Raw genomic sequence first — 17,213 nt, 5'->3', positions numbered from 1 at the left:
AGTAAAAGAATAATATGCAAATTGACCATCACTCCTATACACAAGATGGCTGCCCCCATGTGGTCAAAGATTATTGCTCCCATGTGGACACAAGACGGCCATCACAGATGGCCAGCAAAAGAGAACAGATGGAAGAGACTAGGCCTTCGAAGGAAGGAAGTTGGGGGGACCCCAGGCCTGCAGGGGAGGGCAGTTAGGTGCAAATAGGCTGGCAGGAGAGCAGCTATGTTGGGAGCTAGCAGAGTTGAGGCAAGCAACGCAGTCTTAAGGAAATAGAATTAAGTTCCTTCTAGCAGAAGTTATGCGGTGCCCTGAGGGCTTGGCCAGAAGATAAGATTAACCTGGGGCTTAGCATCTCCTGTCTTCCTGCCTCTTCCCCTTCCTGATCCTCCCCCCCCTAGATAGCCCAGCCTTGGAATGTTGCACCTTGGAATGTCACACCGCCTCTGGCAATTAGTCAATCCTGTGTTGCCATACCAAAGACCCCCCTGCATAGGCAACCCCTGCCCCCCTTTGTCTCTGCTGTATAAATACAGCCATTTCAGAGAATAAAACTGAGGCTTGATCAGAACCTTGTCTTGCCTTCATTCTTTCGCGTTCCTTGTTTGTTTCATTCTCTTAGGTGGTTCCTGCGTGCCCCCCGTTGTTGTCCAGCGGGTCGGGACAAAATGGCGCCCAACTCGGGGTACTTCTGAGAATCTCTAGCGAGAACGTCTACCGGAGAAGCCCTGGCCAGGCACCCCCAGAGTCGCCGCAAGGACCCGTGAGTGAAGACTCAGCATTGGATCGCCACGGTCACGCCCGCCGTGAGACAGATGGGAGTTAAGGTAGGTAGACGATTTTTTCAAACAAGATTTCAGAACATTTCACCCCTTTTTTTGCTCGATTGATATTATTGGTTCTCTTGGTTGGTTTCTTCCTGCCCACTAATAAGCACTCACTTGCCAATCCGGGGAAGAGTGAAAAGTACCCGTCTTTGGCTGTGAGAACTCCGATTCACTTGAACTAGTACCGTCTCCTGGTTTTCTTGGCGAGAATCCTCTCCAATTAGATCTACTCTTAAAACCTTGAGCTTGCTTTGAACAAAAAGTCGTTCACCTTTCAGACTCAACCACGGGAGACCTGCGCGCCTGAGGAGGGCAAACGGGGTCTCCCTGTCTGTGAGGATCCGTGTAGGCAGATTATACCTACCGACCGTTTCACGCAAGCAAGGGAGTAAAGGGTAGAGTCGAAAAGAGAGTAATTCCACCTGAATTCCTGGGTTGATGAGAAAATTCAAGCTGACCTGGCACGGGGTCTATACGTCCCGCAGGCTTACGTGGAGAAGGAATCTCTTTGAGAGCCATCCAATCGACCAATAATGGGGAATGCTTTAAGTTGTCATGAAATGTTCCTTGACGGTATCAAGATTTCCCTCAGAACGCGAGGAGTAAGGGTTAAGAAAAAAGAATCTTAGAAAAAGGGCTCAGGGAGTCCCCTCAGGCAGGAGGAATTAAGGCTAGAAAAAAAAGGATCTTAGAAATGAAAGTGCTCTTTAGAGTGAATGTTGAAGTCTGTGATCACAAAATAATGTTGTTTTTTGTTGAAATTAGAATCTTAGTATATGTATGGAATTTAAAATCTATAATAAGTGGAACTCCACTGCTGAAACTACCTCTGACTTAATGCCTTGTTTAAAAATTATAAGAAAACTCACAGGGAAATGCAAATCTTGACCAAATAGGGTATTAATTATTATTTCAGAAAGCCAAAAAGGAAGAAAAAAATTGAGATCTATCTATCTATTAAGCATGAAAAGAAATTCAGCCAGATCTGTTGCTGATGCTTCCCCTGAAGTAAACAGAATATGGGGGAAGGGAGAGACATGAGGCGATCCAATATAGAAGCCCGCTCTCCTAGTATATTAAATTAAAAATTTCCTTTCTCACCATAAAAAAGTTTTAAAAATTTAGAAACGTGTCTGGGATATCTGTGCACGTGTAAGGAGTAAGCTAGTATAAGACTAAATGCGCGCACGTCCGATTTTGGATATTAGATAAGTCTTGAACTAGCCTTAACTTTTTACAAGAGCTACAGAAATGAAAAACCCAGAACTGATTCTTTTTCCTGAGAAAAACAGCGAAAAAATCTTCTTGAAAGAAATTCAAACTAATTCCAGCAACAAGATATGCATTTCCATAATAAGAAATAGTTTTCAAAATGCTAGTGAACCTTTTTAAAAAGTTAACTTTTAAGGCCTTCAAGAAAATAAATAAATTTGTCTCTGTCATAGAATTTATCCAAAGTAAATACTTTAAAGATCTAAGTAGTCCAGATAACTGGCTACATCCTTTGTTGAGGGAAGAAAGGGTAAAGGCCCTTCCCCCAGCAGACAGTTAAGATAGTGTCCTGCCTGTAGCCAACTTAAAGAATGTGAATAAACAAAACCTAGTTTCCCAGAACCACTGGCAAATTAAAAATTAAAGTTCAAATTTGCCTCATAAAAAACCTAGAGGACAGAATTGAATCTATTAATTGATTATGTCTTGTATTTCTCTTAAAAACATAGTGTTATTAATCTAAGAACTACTAAATATATTTGATTTACCAGCTTTAAAAATTCAAAGTTCAAATTAAATTAGGAGAAATTGTAGAGTTGTAGTGATTAAATACTTAAAGCATAAAAACTTATTTTTAAGAAAATAAAATATTTCCTCTAATAATTAGGAATTCAAAATAAGTTGCTTATTATTGATCTAATTAGAAAGAGAATTAATTCTGTGATCTCCATCAAAATTTTTCTATACAAAAACTAGTCTAAATCTAATTGATGTCTTAAGATAATAGTAGATAATAATATATTAAATGTTATGAAGGTTTTTGCCTGTGGGAAAGGCAATAACAATATATTTCTTAAAAATAGCCAAATTTTTCAACAATATAATTTGAAGAAAGACAAAAGCCATGCTTTTGGATCAGACCAATAAAATCTTTTTAAACTAAAAATACCTACTTAAGTTACTTTATAAATTAGCTTTTACAATATAATCAATGTCATATAAATTAAGTTACATGAGAAGCCAATGTTTTATAAATAATTGAATCCTAACTGTATATGGCCGCCTACATTTTTATCAAGCTAAAGGCAAGGCAACATTTGTGGCTTATGAATTCAAAAGTAAATTTGCTTTATTTTTAAAGTAAAGATACCTTGTCATGATAGCAGTCAGCACCTGTGCATTGCTACAGGTTGCCCAGGACCAAGGGCAAGGAAAATCGGTGTACACACCCTTTTACATAGAAGTCAAAATACTTAATTTTTTTTTTTATTCTACCGGGAACCCTGGCTTAGGAGCTTAATTTATATCTAACACAGAGAACAGTATTAACAACCACATTAAAAGAAATTTTTTATCTCAGGTATTAACCATTTTTACAGATCCAGTTCTAGAAAGGCTAGATATACTACAGCAGAGGAGCAAAGGTCCTTCAAACCTCTTATACTTCAATAGAAATACAAGCTCTTATTTATGCCTTAACAGATTTTACTACGGAGCACATCAATCTATAGTACTTATATGGTAAAGATAACAAAAATTATTAAAACAGCTACTATAAGGCACATTAATTCAAAGGAACTTGCAGTCTCTAAAATGTTATTTGAGAATGGCAATTTCCATATTTTATTAGAAACAATGTCCTCAGTAAATCCCCGAAGACTTAAACCTAATCAAATCTGGTAAAATAAATGTCACTCAATGGTAGAAAGAGCCATTCATACGCTTAAGATCATTTTAAAAACAAAAAAGGAGGAGACAGATACTATGTGTCATCTCAAGAGAAGCTCAGTCATACTCTTTATACTTTAAAAATTTTTTAAATTGTGATGCAGATCGTACAGCAGGCGAAAGGCATCAGGCCTCCTGTACAATAGCCTACACCGAGTCAGCTAGGTGGAAGGAAGCATAAACCAGAAAAGAGTTTTATCAGATTCAGTAATAATGCGGGGATAGGAGTGGTTGTACATTCTTATACTAAGTTATCTAATCAAGTAATCAATGATGTCCAAGCTCTCTTTAGTACCATTAATGATCTCCAAGATCAAATTTACTCCTTAGCTGAAGTTGTTCTACAAAATAGGAGAAGGTTAGACTTACTCACAGCAGAACAGGGAGGGATATGCTTAGCCCTACAGGAACGTTGCTGTTTCTACGCCAACAAGTCTGGAATCGTCCGAGACAAAATCAAGAAACTACAGGAAGACCTGATAAAGCGGAGGAAAGAACTGTTTGAGAACCCTCTCTGGAGCGGACTAAACGGACTTCTCCCCTACCTTCTCCCCATCTGGGCCCCCTCATAGGTTTCTTATTAATCCTATCCTTTGGCCCCTGGGCTTTTTGGAGGTTAACAGATTTTGTAAAACAACACATTGACAGCATCATGGCCAAACCCATCCAGGTACATTACCACCGTTTAGCCGTAGCTGATCATGAGCAAGATTATGAACTTTACCATCGCTCCCTCCCTGCGGGGACAGCATGATGACCAGAGGAATGCTTACCTACTCCCCACTAAGGAGAAAGGTACGGGTACCGATATGGGTGCAGAACAAAGCATTGCAAGGGAAGGTCCAAAAAATTTTCCGACCCCCTCTTCCCAAGGGAAGGTCACGGGAAAATTTCGACCCCCTCTGGATTTCCCTGTGAGCATACCTGGTTTGCATAGAGGTTGGTATCAAAACAAATCCAATCGGCTCTGCCTCTCCTCCCCAAAAGATACCAAGAGCCACTAACACTGGTGGGCCTGAGAAGCCCACGGGAGGAACCAGGTCACTACTCCCCCAATCGGTTAAGGCCCACCCTCAATTAAGACAAAGGGAGGAGATGTTGGGAGCTAGCAGAGTTGAGGCAAGCAACGCAGTCTTAAGGAAATAGAATTAAGTTCCTTCTAGCAGAAGTTATGCGGTGCCCTGAGGGCTTGGCCAGAAGATAAGATTAACCTGGGGCTTAGCATCTCCTGTCTTCCTGCCTCTTCCCCTTCCTGATCCTCCCCCCCCTAGATAGCCCAGCCTTGGAATGTTGCACCTTGGAATGTCACACCGCCTCTGGCAATTAGTCAATCCTGTGTTGCCATACCAAAGACCCCCCTGCATAGGCAACCCCTGCCCCCCTTTGTCTCTGCTGTATAAATACAGCCATTTCAGAGAATAAAACTGAGGCTTGATCAGAACCTTGTCTTGCCTTCATTCTTTCGCGTTCCTTGTTTGTTCATTCTCTTAGGTGGTTCCTGCGTGCCCCCGTTGTTGTCCCGCGGGACGGGACACAGCTAGGCATAAATCAGGCTGGCAGGGTGTGGTTAGGGGGTGATCAGACTGGCAGGCAGTAGCGGTTAGGGACAATCAGGAAGGCAGGCAGACAAGCAGTTAGGAGCCAGCAGTCCTGGATTGTGAGAGGGATGTCTGACTGCCGGTTTAGGCGAGGCAGTTGGACATCCCTTGAGAGGGTCACAGATTGGAGAGAGTACAGGCTGGGCTGAGGGACACCCCTCTCCTGCATGCACGAAATTCATTCACTGGACCTCTATAATAATAAAAGGGTAATATGCTATTGATATTTACACCAAACATCATTCCAGATGTCCTTTCTAATGAAATCGGGGTGGAGGGAAGCTGGCCTGGGTCCCAGGTGCCTGTGGCAGCTGGAAAAGAGAAGCAGCCCAGGTCCCAGGTGCTGGCAGCTGGAGGAAGGAAACTCTACTATTGTATGAATGAGCAGCAGCAACAAACCTTACCAGAGTTCAGTATTCATAACTGCCTGTTCCTTACTTACTGTGTTGATCAAGAATTACTGAAGCTATTTTTCTTTCCACACATGCCTGAATTCTGGCTTACCTATGATAAAGCACTAAAACACAAAATATGCCATTATTAACAGCTAATCCCAATCATTAGCTGAAACACATTTCCCTGTACAACTGCAACATATCTGTCTGCTCACTGTTTTGTTTGCTCAATTTCCCCTTAAAAAGATTCTATTAATCCTGCTTACCTTTCCCAATGAAAGAAAAATAACTATCTGATACATACTTAGTTAAGATGGAAAAACATAATAGTCAAAAAAATGTAAAACAAAAACAAACAAAAAAACAACTACAAATCATGTAAAGAAATATGAAAATAGTTGGTTTGTGATATCCCATGCACTGAAAGGACATGCTCAGGTTGTATGTTGGATTTCCCATTTAATTCTTCTCTCACATTTATATCTATCTACTTTCCTCCCTTCCTTCTTCTGTTTTCCCCTCCCTCCCTCTCTCTCTCCTTCCTTCTCACTCTATAAATACTAAAATAAAATAAGAAATAAACATGAAAGTTTGGGAAGGTTACAGGAATAAAAGAACTTAAGACAAAAATGTTTTTTGAGGAAGAAAGCCTGACACTAAGCTTACTAGATATTTCTTTTAAATCACTTGCTGTAAATATATGACTATTTACAAAGTGCTAAAGGAAACCAGAAAAACAATGCATCAACAAAACAAGAGCATTGTTACTTTCAAATGAACCAAAACAGAAATTACACAGCTAAAAGTTCAATAACTGCAATTAAAAATTCATGGCATGTCCTGGCTGGTGTCTGTGATTGGAGTGTCAGTCTGAACACTGAGGTTGCTGGTTGGTCCGATTTTCAGTCAAGGGCCATGTGTATGAGATTCAGGTTCAATCCCTGATCCCAGTCAAGATGCATTTGGAAGTAAACCAATCAATATAACACATTAATGTTTTTTCTCTTTCTCTCTTTTTCCTTTCCATTCTCCCACCTCTCCCACTGTCTCATAAAGTCAATGGAAAAAATATCCTCCAGTGAGGGTTAACCACAGCAACAAAAAAAAATTCACTACACAAGTTATACAGCAGAATTTAGCAGGCAGGTGAACCAACAAACAGAAAGTGACATCAATTAAAATTATGCAGTTTAAGAAACTGAAAGAAGAAAAATCAACAGAACTTAAGATATTTATGTGACACAAGCAAGCATAATGGTATACACATAATGAGAATCACAAAGGAGGAGGAAAGGGGCAAAAAATGTATCTTAAGAAATAATAGGCAAAGAACATTCATATTTGATGAAAAGCATCAATCTACATATATGCTCATTCTAAGTATGATAAACTCAAAAATTATCCTTCAAAATGAAGATATTAAAACACTACAGGCCTGGTGCACAAAATTTGTGCACCGGTAGGGTCCATAGGCCTGGCAGGTGATCAGGGCCATTTGGAGTCTCCCTCCCCTAGCTGCAGGCTAGGGCTTTCCTTTGTTCTGCTTTGCTTCCTGATAATCAGCACACATCATAAGTGAGAGACTGAACTCCCAAGGGCACACTTTGCATATCAGCCTCTTTATATAGATTCCAGACAGCCCTGGACAGTGTGTTCAGTGGTTAAAGCATCAGCTCAAGCTGGATTCCTGGCTCCAGTTGAGGCATGTTCAGGAAGCAATCAGTTGATGTGACTCTCTCACAATGATGTGTCTCTCTCTCTAAATACCAATGGAAAAAAATATCTTATGGTGAGGTTTCACAAAAAAAATAAATAAATAACAAAACAAAACAAAAAAAAACATTATCAGTTAAATAAAAATTCCTAGTAGATCTGCAATACAAAAAAAACCCAGAAGAGAAGAGTCCTTCAGACAGAAATAAATGGACAGTTCAAGTTAACTCAAAACCATAAAGAAATAAGCAATAATAATAATAAATAACTGTACAGGTATAAAAAGTTTTGTTCTATTTTTGGTGTATAGCTCCTTTTTTTCTCTACATGACTTAAAAACAACCTTAAGAAATAATTATAAATCTACATTAGCACATAGATGCATTAAGATATAATCTCTGACAAAACAAGGCAGACCAATATAGAAGCAGACATTTTATATAGTAATGAAACTGTAATACTGCCCCCCAGGAACCCTCTACAAAATAACTACACAATATAAGAAAGAGAAATAAGATCAGAATTAAAATAATCTATTACAAAAGAAGGCAGTATGAAGGAAATGAGAAAAAGATGAAAGACAGAGAAAAACCAAAATGGCAAACTTATATCCTTTCCTTACAGTAATTACTTTAAATGTAAGTAAAATAAACTCTCCAATCCAAAGGAAAAAAAGGGGGGAAAAATTTTAATGTATTCTTATTAATTTCAGAGAGGGAGAGAGAGATGAAATATCAATGATGTGAGAGAATCATTGATCAGCTGCCTCCTGCATATCCCGCACTAGGGACTGAGCCCACAATCATTGATCAGCTAACTCCTGCATATCCCATACTGGGGCTAGGGACTGAGGCCACAGGGCACATGTTGATCTAGTTGCAGCTGATCAACATGTGCCCTTGATAAGAACTAAACCCACGATCCTTCAGTCCATAGACCAATTATCCACTTAGCTAAACCAGATAGGGCAAAAATGACACATTTTTTAGACCATAATTGCCATCGACAGAAGAATCACTTTATATACAAAGACTGAAAGTAAAATGACAGAAAATGACATTCCATGACAACTGTAAGAAAAAGAAACATAACCCTGGCCAGGTGGCTCAGTTCATTGGAGCACTGTCCATACACCAGAAGTTGGGAGTTTAATTCCCTGCCAAGGCACATAGCTAGGTTGCAGGTTCTCTCCCCACCGGGGATATTCAGGAGGCAAAAGATTAATGTTTCTCTTTCACACTGTGGAAATATGGAAAGTTTGCAATGCCATACTTTATCCTTCCTTCCACACACACTAAAGGGTTTGAGGTATGGTGCTACATACCAATCAGACTGCTAAGTAAGACCTGGGTATATATTGCAGGAGAAAAATGCAGCACCCTCCCTCAGTCAGTCATAGAAAAGGGACAAAGTCTAACCTATATTGATGGACTGAAGCCTTATCCACCATGAAGTGAATGGGCCCAATGAGGATATTCAAGAGTAGAAGAAAAGCCAAAACAAAGTATATTTTCTTATCAATGGTGAAACCTCTTTCCTAAAGAAACCTTAAAAAAAGGTGTAATATCTTACATTTATGCTGGGGATATTGGCATGTCTTCTTTAATACTAGTTTCCACATTGACTCTGTGGGTAAAAAACACCCTCTTGTAAGAACTCTAGATTATAGAGGATTGTGTAAAGAGTCTTGGATTGTGTTCTGACTGGAGTCATCGGGGCTAAGAAGAGGTGGCTGCCAAGCATTGGCACTTGTAGTCCATACAAGTGCTCGATCTAGCTGCATTGGGACTTATTCTGTGAGCACAATTCCATGTCCTCTGTTGGAAGCATCAAATGCCTGTAAATATATCAGCTGTTGACTGGCACCTATTTGAATTCCCATAGTTCAGGTTACCCATGGAAGACAGAGCACCTCTTAGGCTCCTCTCAAAAGAGCCACTGATACTTAAGTCTCATACATTATCACAGCTTTAGAGAAGACACAGGTTTATCCTGAAAGCATTGTCGGGCAAAGGAAACTAAGTGGAAAATCAAAAAACTTTTGCACCGTAAAAGAAACCATCAACAAAACAAGAAGAAAGCCTAGGAGAACATATTTGCCAATGTTATCTCGGATAAGGGCTTTATCTCCAACATTTACAGGGAACTCATACTACTTAACAAAAGGGAATAAACAATCCAATAAAGAAAATGGACAAAGGATCTACAGAAAAGAGACATATCTAAAAATGCTCAAAGTCACTATTCAACTAGAGATGCAAATTAAAACCACAATAAGGCACTATCTCACACCTGTCAGAATGGCTACTATCAACAAATGACAAGTGATGGGGAGGATGTGGAGAAAAGGGAACTCTTGTACACTGCTGGTGGGATTGCAGATTGGTGAAGTTTTCTCAAAAAATTAAAAATGCAACTCCCATTTGACATAATAATCCCTCTTCTAGGAATATATCCAAAGAAACAAGCCACACATCCAAAAGGATAGTACATCTATATGTTCAGAGTAGCGCAATTTACAATAGCTAAGATTAGGAAATAGTCCAAGTGCCCATCAGCAGATGAGTGCATAAAAAAAAATAGACTACTGCGGGACTGATTTGGCTCAATGGATAGAGCATCGGCTTGGGGACTGAAGGGTCCCAGGTTCGATTCCGGTCAAGAGCATGTATCTTGGTTGCGGGCATATCCCCAGTAGGGGGTGTGCCAGAGGCAGCTGATCCATGACTCACTCTCATCGATGTTTCTAAATCTGAATCTCTCTCCCTTCCTCTGTACAAAAATTAATTAAAATTTTTTTTAAAAAAATAGACTACTACAATGGAATACTACATGGCAATATAGTAAAAAAAACTTTACCATTTGCAACAGCATAGAGGGACCTAGAGTTTTACACCGGGCAAAATAAGCCAGTCAGAGAAAGATAAAGTATCATCTCTCTCAAATGTGCAATCTAATGAACCAAATTGATGAACAAAAACATAGTCACAGAAGCATGAACAGACTGTTGAACCTCGGAGGAAAGACAGTGGAGGATGGATTGGAAGAGATCAACCAATGAACTTATATGCATGAGTGCATGAACCCATGATAGAATGGTGAAGGCCTGGGGTAAGCACAGGGTGGAGTCAGACCAGTAGAGGTCAATTAGCAGGGAGCCATATATAATACTTTCAGGAATAAAGATTTATAATAAAAGTAAAGCATCGTAAAAAGGGGTGGGAACACAAACATTTTGTTGATTCTATGAAGATGTTTTCTATTTGCTATGCAACTCCTTAAAAGAGTTATCTTTGGGCCCAGGCTCATTTGGCTCGTTAGAATCATCCTGTACAATTTACAATAGCTAAGATTTGGTCCTGGAGAGTATTATGCTGAGCAAAATACTGTGTTTTTTATTCCTAATTATGGCATATACCTACCTTGTAGGTTCAATTCCCGCTGGGTGCATATGGGAGACAATAGATCAATGTTTCTCTCTGTCTGTGAAATTAGTGATAGCATATCCTCAGATGAGTATTTAAAAAAAAGAAAAGAAAAGAAAAGAAAAAAGGTAGAGTAGCAAACCTACAATTACACAAAATAGCTTTGAAAACAAAAAATTATTAAAAGACAAAGTGCATTAAATTTTGGTCAAAGAGTCATCAATGCAAAAATATATGACTACAAATGTATATTCACCTACCATCAAAACTGCAAAATGCAGAAGGAAAAATAAACAGAAATCATGGGAAAAAATAAGCTATTCTAAATTATAGAATACAATAAAACCCACCTCCTAAAGAATCATTTTTTCTTTTAATTTCAATAATTTTTAAAATAACTAAAATTATACAATATTTCTGCTAAAAAAAATGTGCAGAGGTTAAAAAATATTTTTCAAGTTAGTGATCCAGAAATTTTAAAAATTAATGATCATAAAGAATTTATGTACAAGTGATTTTACTGATAGAAGATATTTCTAAACTTTTTAAAGTGAAAAATGAAAAGGTAATATTTAATCAAGTATTTCAATCTCAAGCTATAGTCTGCTAAATCTGAAAAGTAGAAAGATTCCCTGAAAAGCATGAAGCAAGGAAATGAGAAAATGAGTATAGAAAATGAGGCAATAGAAATGCAGAAAGTTCTATTCATAACCAGCTATTAACCAGAAAATGTTTAAATGCTTATTAAATCTTTCTTGCTAATTCAACAATTTTCTATTCTCTTCCTAAATAGTATAAATAGAAACTTGTATTCCCAAATTTCAGTGTTTTGCTTTCTTTTTAATCAGAGTTATCCCTTGGGAAAGAGCCTATAAAATCATTACCCAAAGTGAGTATTTGTAGTACGTATAGCAGAGATTTTGAACTAGTGTGCCTGAAGAATTTTTAAAACATGCAAGATGGGCACTGATTTGTTTTCCTTAGATGGTTAAATTTAAAAATGACAACAGCCAAAACAAATATATATTTTTAGTGTGCCATAGAATTTTAGTAATTAATGTGTTCTGAGATGAAAAATGTTGAGAATCTCTGGAACATGTTCCATCCCCAACTCCTTTTTCAAAGAAGTAAACACTATCTTTTGAAGCTCATTAGAATATTATTTTACAATTTCAGGAGTGAAGGTTTCAATATATTCAAATAAAAGACACTTTCCTTGCAATTTATCACTTCAAAGTGTGAAAACCGTACACCTATAGCCCAGCTGCTAGATATCTGTAGGATTCTAAGCACTAAGCCCAGAACAAGTGGAGTTCTACAAGGTCTCAACATTCTTGTATTCAGAGAGAGGTAAGTAAAAGCAAGTGGAATATTACAACTGAGCTTTGCAGAATGAAAAACAAAAGACCAGGTGGGCAAAGGCTGAAGCAAACCACAAAGGGAAGAAAGAAGACAGACACACACCAAACACACACACACTCTCACACATACACACACGCACGCACGCACGCACACAGAGAATGAAATTGTTATTACAAAGACTATGATGCTCACCAATTTTGTTAGACCGAGGTCCTCCGAAATCACCTCCACATTGTTTGGCCACATGTCGATTCTGGCAAGAGCCACAAGTTCAGGAAACAAATGACCCTAATATCTGTAACTCGGTATCCAACCAGTCCGCAATTTGGTGGACAGCAAAAGATTAAAAAAAAAGGGGGGGGGGAGGGAGGGGGCACACCGCCATTATTTAAGTGCGCAACAACCTGGCCTTGTCTGCCCAGGCTCACCTCTCTGAGCGTCCAGCTAAACTGCCGAAACCCGAGGGTAAGCCCTCACTGCGGCGCGCACCACCGAAGGCACCTGGACAGTGTGGGGTGGAAGAATGGACAACGGAGTCCTAGAATCGTGGGGAGACCCTGAGTCGCTAGCCGCACGTGGTGTCACAAACTGCACTCCCCCGCCACATTCTCTGTATCCTTCAGTCTGGACTGTATTCTCAGCTAAGAGTTCTAAAATCAAGATTCCCCTCCACTCCGTTTATTCCGATACAACGCCACACACACCTGTTCCCGATGTCGTCACCCTTGGAGGAAAAAAACACGAAAGTTCGTCTGGTGGATAAGGTTAGTGTGACAAGCGATCTAGTTCACTGTATACCCTGGCGCCCAGGGGCAAGGAGGACATTTCCCAAACTTACTGGTTACTGGCTTGATTGTAGTCCGATCCTTTCCGGTTTCAAAGGTGTCCTCAGAGGAGCCGCCTATTCTCCATGCTCCCTCTTTTACCTGCGTCGCACAGACGTAACGGAAGTACACCCAAACTTAAAAAGACCTAGCAGCCTGGCAGCCAGTGGCGTTCGTAAGCGTCGGAAGTCCAGAGGCCAATGACTGTGCTGCAGACTACCCACGTGACCGGAGAAGGTTTGGCCCCTACGCTTTACTGTAAGATACCAGTCGGGAGCAAATGACACAGGGCTGGATTTGTAAACCAAAGGGCAAACAGAGGGCGAGTGACTCTGCGCAGACTGAGAAACATGGAAGGCACTACAAGTCCCAGCAACCCGCGCGATCCTAATTCTGAGTTTAGGATCGGGATTAGAAAGCAATTGTAAATTCTGAAGAGAAAATCCAACGTGATTCACGTGCAGCCCACTTGGATTTGTACTTTGTACCCAACTGATTAAAGGCACTAAAAAAACTTGGGAAATATTCAAATGTTTGTGTGGACAAGAGATCTGGGTCAGGTGAGAACAATCATAATGATTTTTGTGTTCCTGTTCCAGCACATGATGTTCTCAGCCAGTATCATTTGTTAAAAGAGGTCTTACTTTGCAAAAAGCAGAGTACTGGCTTTTAGAATTTCAGTTTTCCTGCTGGACACCTGTCTAGAGCTCTGTCTCTATCCCAAAATCTTCAACACCGTTTACCCCTCCAGAATTACAACATAAGACAGACATCACTGACATCTTTGGTCAACCCACCCATCATACAAACACAGTGATCCACAATTACTTCAGGATTCCTACTAGTTGAAACAATTTGTCTCCACCATGTTTCCTTTTTTAGGTTTATAATAAATTTGGTTTCTAAAAAGTTAAAGTCCATGTCGCTATGGCAGGCTAAAAAGCCATCTCAAATGGTGAATAAAGAAAAACTGATTTTTTTAATGAGTGACATATTCTTTTTCTATTATGTGAAAGAAAAGAGCCTCCTGTTAACCTGACAAGCTCAGGGAAGGCCTGTGTGGCAGTCTTGCAAACCCAGAGACCTACGATGGTTTGAAAATTAAATATCTAACAGGTTATACTAGGTAGTCATGTCCCAGATATTTCACCTGACAAAGATCAGCCCCTCTGCCTTCCTGCATCAGAGATAATATATCTGTGAGATGTCTGGGAAACTTGTAACTTCCTTTTTACCCCGGACCCCTCAGGGCACAACAAATGGCCTCGAGACATTCCTCATTGTTATTGTTATCAAGTTAATTGTCAACTGTTAATTACATTGGAGTATCCTGTATCCATCTCTGTAAGAGAAGCTCATGTCCATCATTTCACCTTTTATCCTATCCCAGAGGTTTCCCCGCTTCGCCATGTCCCACCTCCCTAATCTATCACCAATGAATTTCATGTAACTCACCTACGTCCCTTTCCTTTGATTGCAATGTATAAATATAGAAATGTAACCCGCCATTCTGGACTGTATCTCAATCCGATGAGGTTCTGCATATGTCCACAGTAAGGCTCAAATAAACTCACAAAAAATATTCTTTACAGGTTTCAATGGTTTTCTTTCGTTAACAATTATTATTATTGATTTTTTTTTTTTTTTTTTTTTTTACAGGGAGGAAGGAAGAGGAATAGAGAGTTAGAAACATAGATGAGAGAGAAACATTGATCAGCTGTCTCCTGCACACCCCCTACTGTGGATGTGCCCACAACTAAGGCATGTGCCCCCTACCAGAATCGGACATGGGACCCTTCAGACCGCAGGCCAACTCTCTACCCACTGAGTCAAATCTTTTTCGGTGAATGGCATATTCTTAAAGAAAGGGCTACACAGCACTGAGTCAAGGGGTTGAGGTCCATAATGGCAGCAAAAATGTACTTAGGCCACTGAAACAAAGAAGGGTATAGAAGAAGCAACAGGGAAGTCTCAGTTGGGCTGCCTTAACTCACTAACAAGTGACAGAAAAGGGGGCCTTGGAAATAGGTTCAAGGCTGCCCATTGCTCCCCTGATATTGACAGTGATAGGGGCAGAAATAGAATGTTGGGCAACCAGCTAGTACTATAAGAAATATTAATCATGCTATGTTACCCATTATTGCTTTATTCTGTTTAAAGAAGGCACATTCTAACCAGGCTGACATCTGCATTGGGGACCTGGGAGCTTACCTGGAAGTGCAAACCATCACCCCCATTTGGAGCTGCCCACTTTCATGCAAAGATTAACAACTTTGCTGTAGAAACGAGAGCAGCCAGACCTTTGAAGATCTCTACTCTTTTTCCATATTATTAAACCACAACCCTCTGTTTACCTGTAAACTGCCTTTTTTTTTTTTTTTTTTTTTTTTTTTTTTACTATTTCTCCAAGCAATCCTTTGTTCATCTACCAATATAAGCAGGGTAGAACATATTTCTGTAGATTATCTGTGGATGATCTGCTGCTTTCCTATGCTGTCAGCAGAATTAGAATAAAAGCTCATAATTTTCAAACCTTAATTGGTTCAAGTAGTGACAGACAGCACAGACCCATTGATTGTCTGGTTACAGTATCAAGTCCCTGGAGCCTCTTAGAGGTTAGGAAATTAATAACATGGGGGGAAGGAGAAAAGAGAATGACAGTATTGCCCTCTTTGGAGGGAGAGTGTGCATTGGATCTTAGTTTATTTACTTCTTTCTTGCTAGTGTAAATCCTAGTGGTGGTCCTAGGGGGTCTTAATAGAATATTCATTGATTATTATTACTACCTTCCCAGATGTAGTCTTTGAAGGTCCTGGGTCTTAACTGACTGGTTGACATCAGGGAAAGGGGTCATTATTCAAAGTAGCTGGTCCTGAGGCAGCAATGGTGTAATATGTCTGGTTTTCCTGGTTTTCTGGTCTTGTAGCTGAAATACACTTGAGGCTTAGAGGTTATCTTTAGGGAGGTACAGGTCAGAGAGACTAAACCTCCTGACTAGTGATATGATAGGGGAGAATAGGTTATCCTAAGGGCAAGGTTTCTATTTTCCCAAGTCTTATCACTTATTAGGAATCTCCGACTTTCTGCCTTTAAAGTTGCTGTACCTGGTCCATCTTCCTAGCTCTCCTCATGTCTGTCAAACAGTTTCCAGACTTGTTGTTTTCTTTGTTTTTGTTGTTGATACAGTATTAGGGTTCAGAAGAATATTTCTTTTTATTTTTTAATATATTTTATTGATTTTTTTACAGAGAGGAAGAGAAAGGAATAAAGAGTTAGAAACATCAATGAGAGAGAAACATCGATCAGCTGCCTCTTGCACACCCCCTACTGGGGATGTGCCCGCAACCAAGGTAGATGCCCTTGACAGGAATTGAACCTGGGACCTTTCCATCTTCAGGCCAACGCTCTATCCCCTCAGCCAAACCGGTTTCGATGAATGTTTCTTTTTATTATTATTACTAAAGACCTGGTGCACAAAATTTGTGCATGGGGGTGGAGGAAGTCCTTCATCCCAACCTGAATCCTTTCTAGTCTGGGGACCCCTCAAGGAATGTCCAACTGCCCTTTAAGGCCCAATACCAATCTAGGACTGCTGGCTCTCAATTGCTTACCTACCTCCTACTTTCCTGATTGCCCCTAACCACTTCTTTTTATTATTATTTATTTATTTATTTATTTATTTATTTGCCCCTAACCACTTCTGCCTGTCATCTGGATCACCCCCTAACCACTCCACGCCAGCCTCATTGATGCCTAACTGCTCCCTTGCCAGCCTGTTTGCCCTGAAATATCCTCTCTTGCAGGCCTGATTTCCTCTCTTCTCTCCCCCCCTCTCCCCGCCGCCACCCCCAAATGTTCTCTCCTGCTGGCCTGGGTCCCCAACAACTGCCCTCCCCTGCTGGCCATGTTGTGGTGGCCATCTTATGCCCACATAGGGACAGGATCTTTGACCAAATGAGGGCAGCCATCTAGTGTGATGGAGTGATGGCCAATCTGCATATTACTCTTTTATTAGAAAGGAGAGAGGCCTGGTGCATGGGTGGGGACCAGCTGGTTTTCCCTGAAGGATATCCTGGATCAGAGTGGGGGTTCCCTTGATATGTGGGGACAGCCTGGGCAAGGGGTTTGC

General features: G+C 40.1%; 1 protein-coding gene across 11 annotated transcripts in view; it reads right to left on the bottom strand.

The window, feature by feature from the left end:
• The window catches only part of LOC118714116 (gamma-taxilin), an 84,323-nt gene extending 71,088 nt beyond the window's left edge, over positions 1 to 13,235 (bottom strand). Inside the window, exons 1-2 of one of the 11 annotated variants that reach the window (XM_036429044.2) lie at positions 12,965 to 13,233; positions 12,453 to 12,513 (exon numbers count right to left, since the gene is read on the bottom strand). In XM_036429044.2, coding sequence (XP_036284937.1) covers positions 12,453 to 12,506 — 54 coding nt within the window. In that variant the 5' untranslated portion in view covers positions 12,507 to 12,513; positions 12,965 to 13,233. Of the gene's footprint in view, positions 1 to 8,891; positions 9,021 to 12,452; positions 12,514 to 12,964 lie in introns of those variants that run through there. The other 10 variants (XM_036429041.2, XM_036429042.2, XM_036429043.2 and 7 more) reach the window with 10 other exon arrangements.
• Between the last annotated feature and the right edge of the window lie 3,978 nt (positions 13,236 to 17,213).

Source organism: Pipistrellus kuhlii, unplaced genomic scaffold (genome assembly GCF_014108245.1).
Source record: "Pipistrellus kuhlii isolate mPipKuh1 unplaced genomic scaffold, mPipKuh1.p scaffold_m20_p_98, whole genome shotgun sequence".
In the NCBI taxonomy this organism is placed as follows: Eukaryota; Metazoa; Chordata; class Mammalia; order Chiroptera; family Vespertilionidae; genus Pipistrellus; species Pipistrellus kuhlii.
This window is presented reverse-complemented; position numbering and strand designations above follow the sequence as displayed.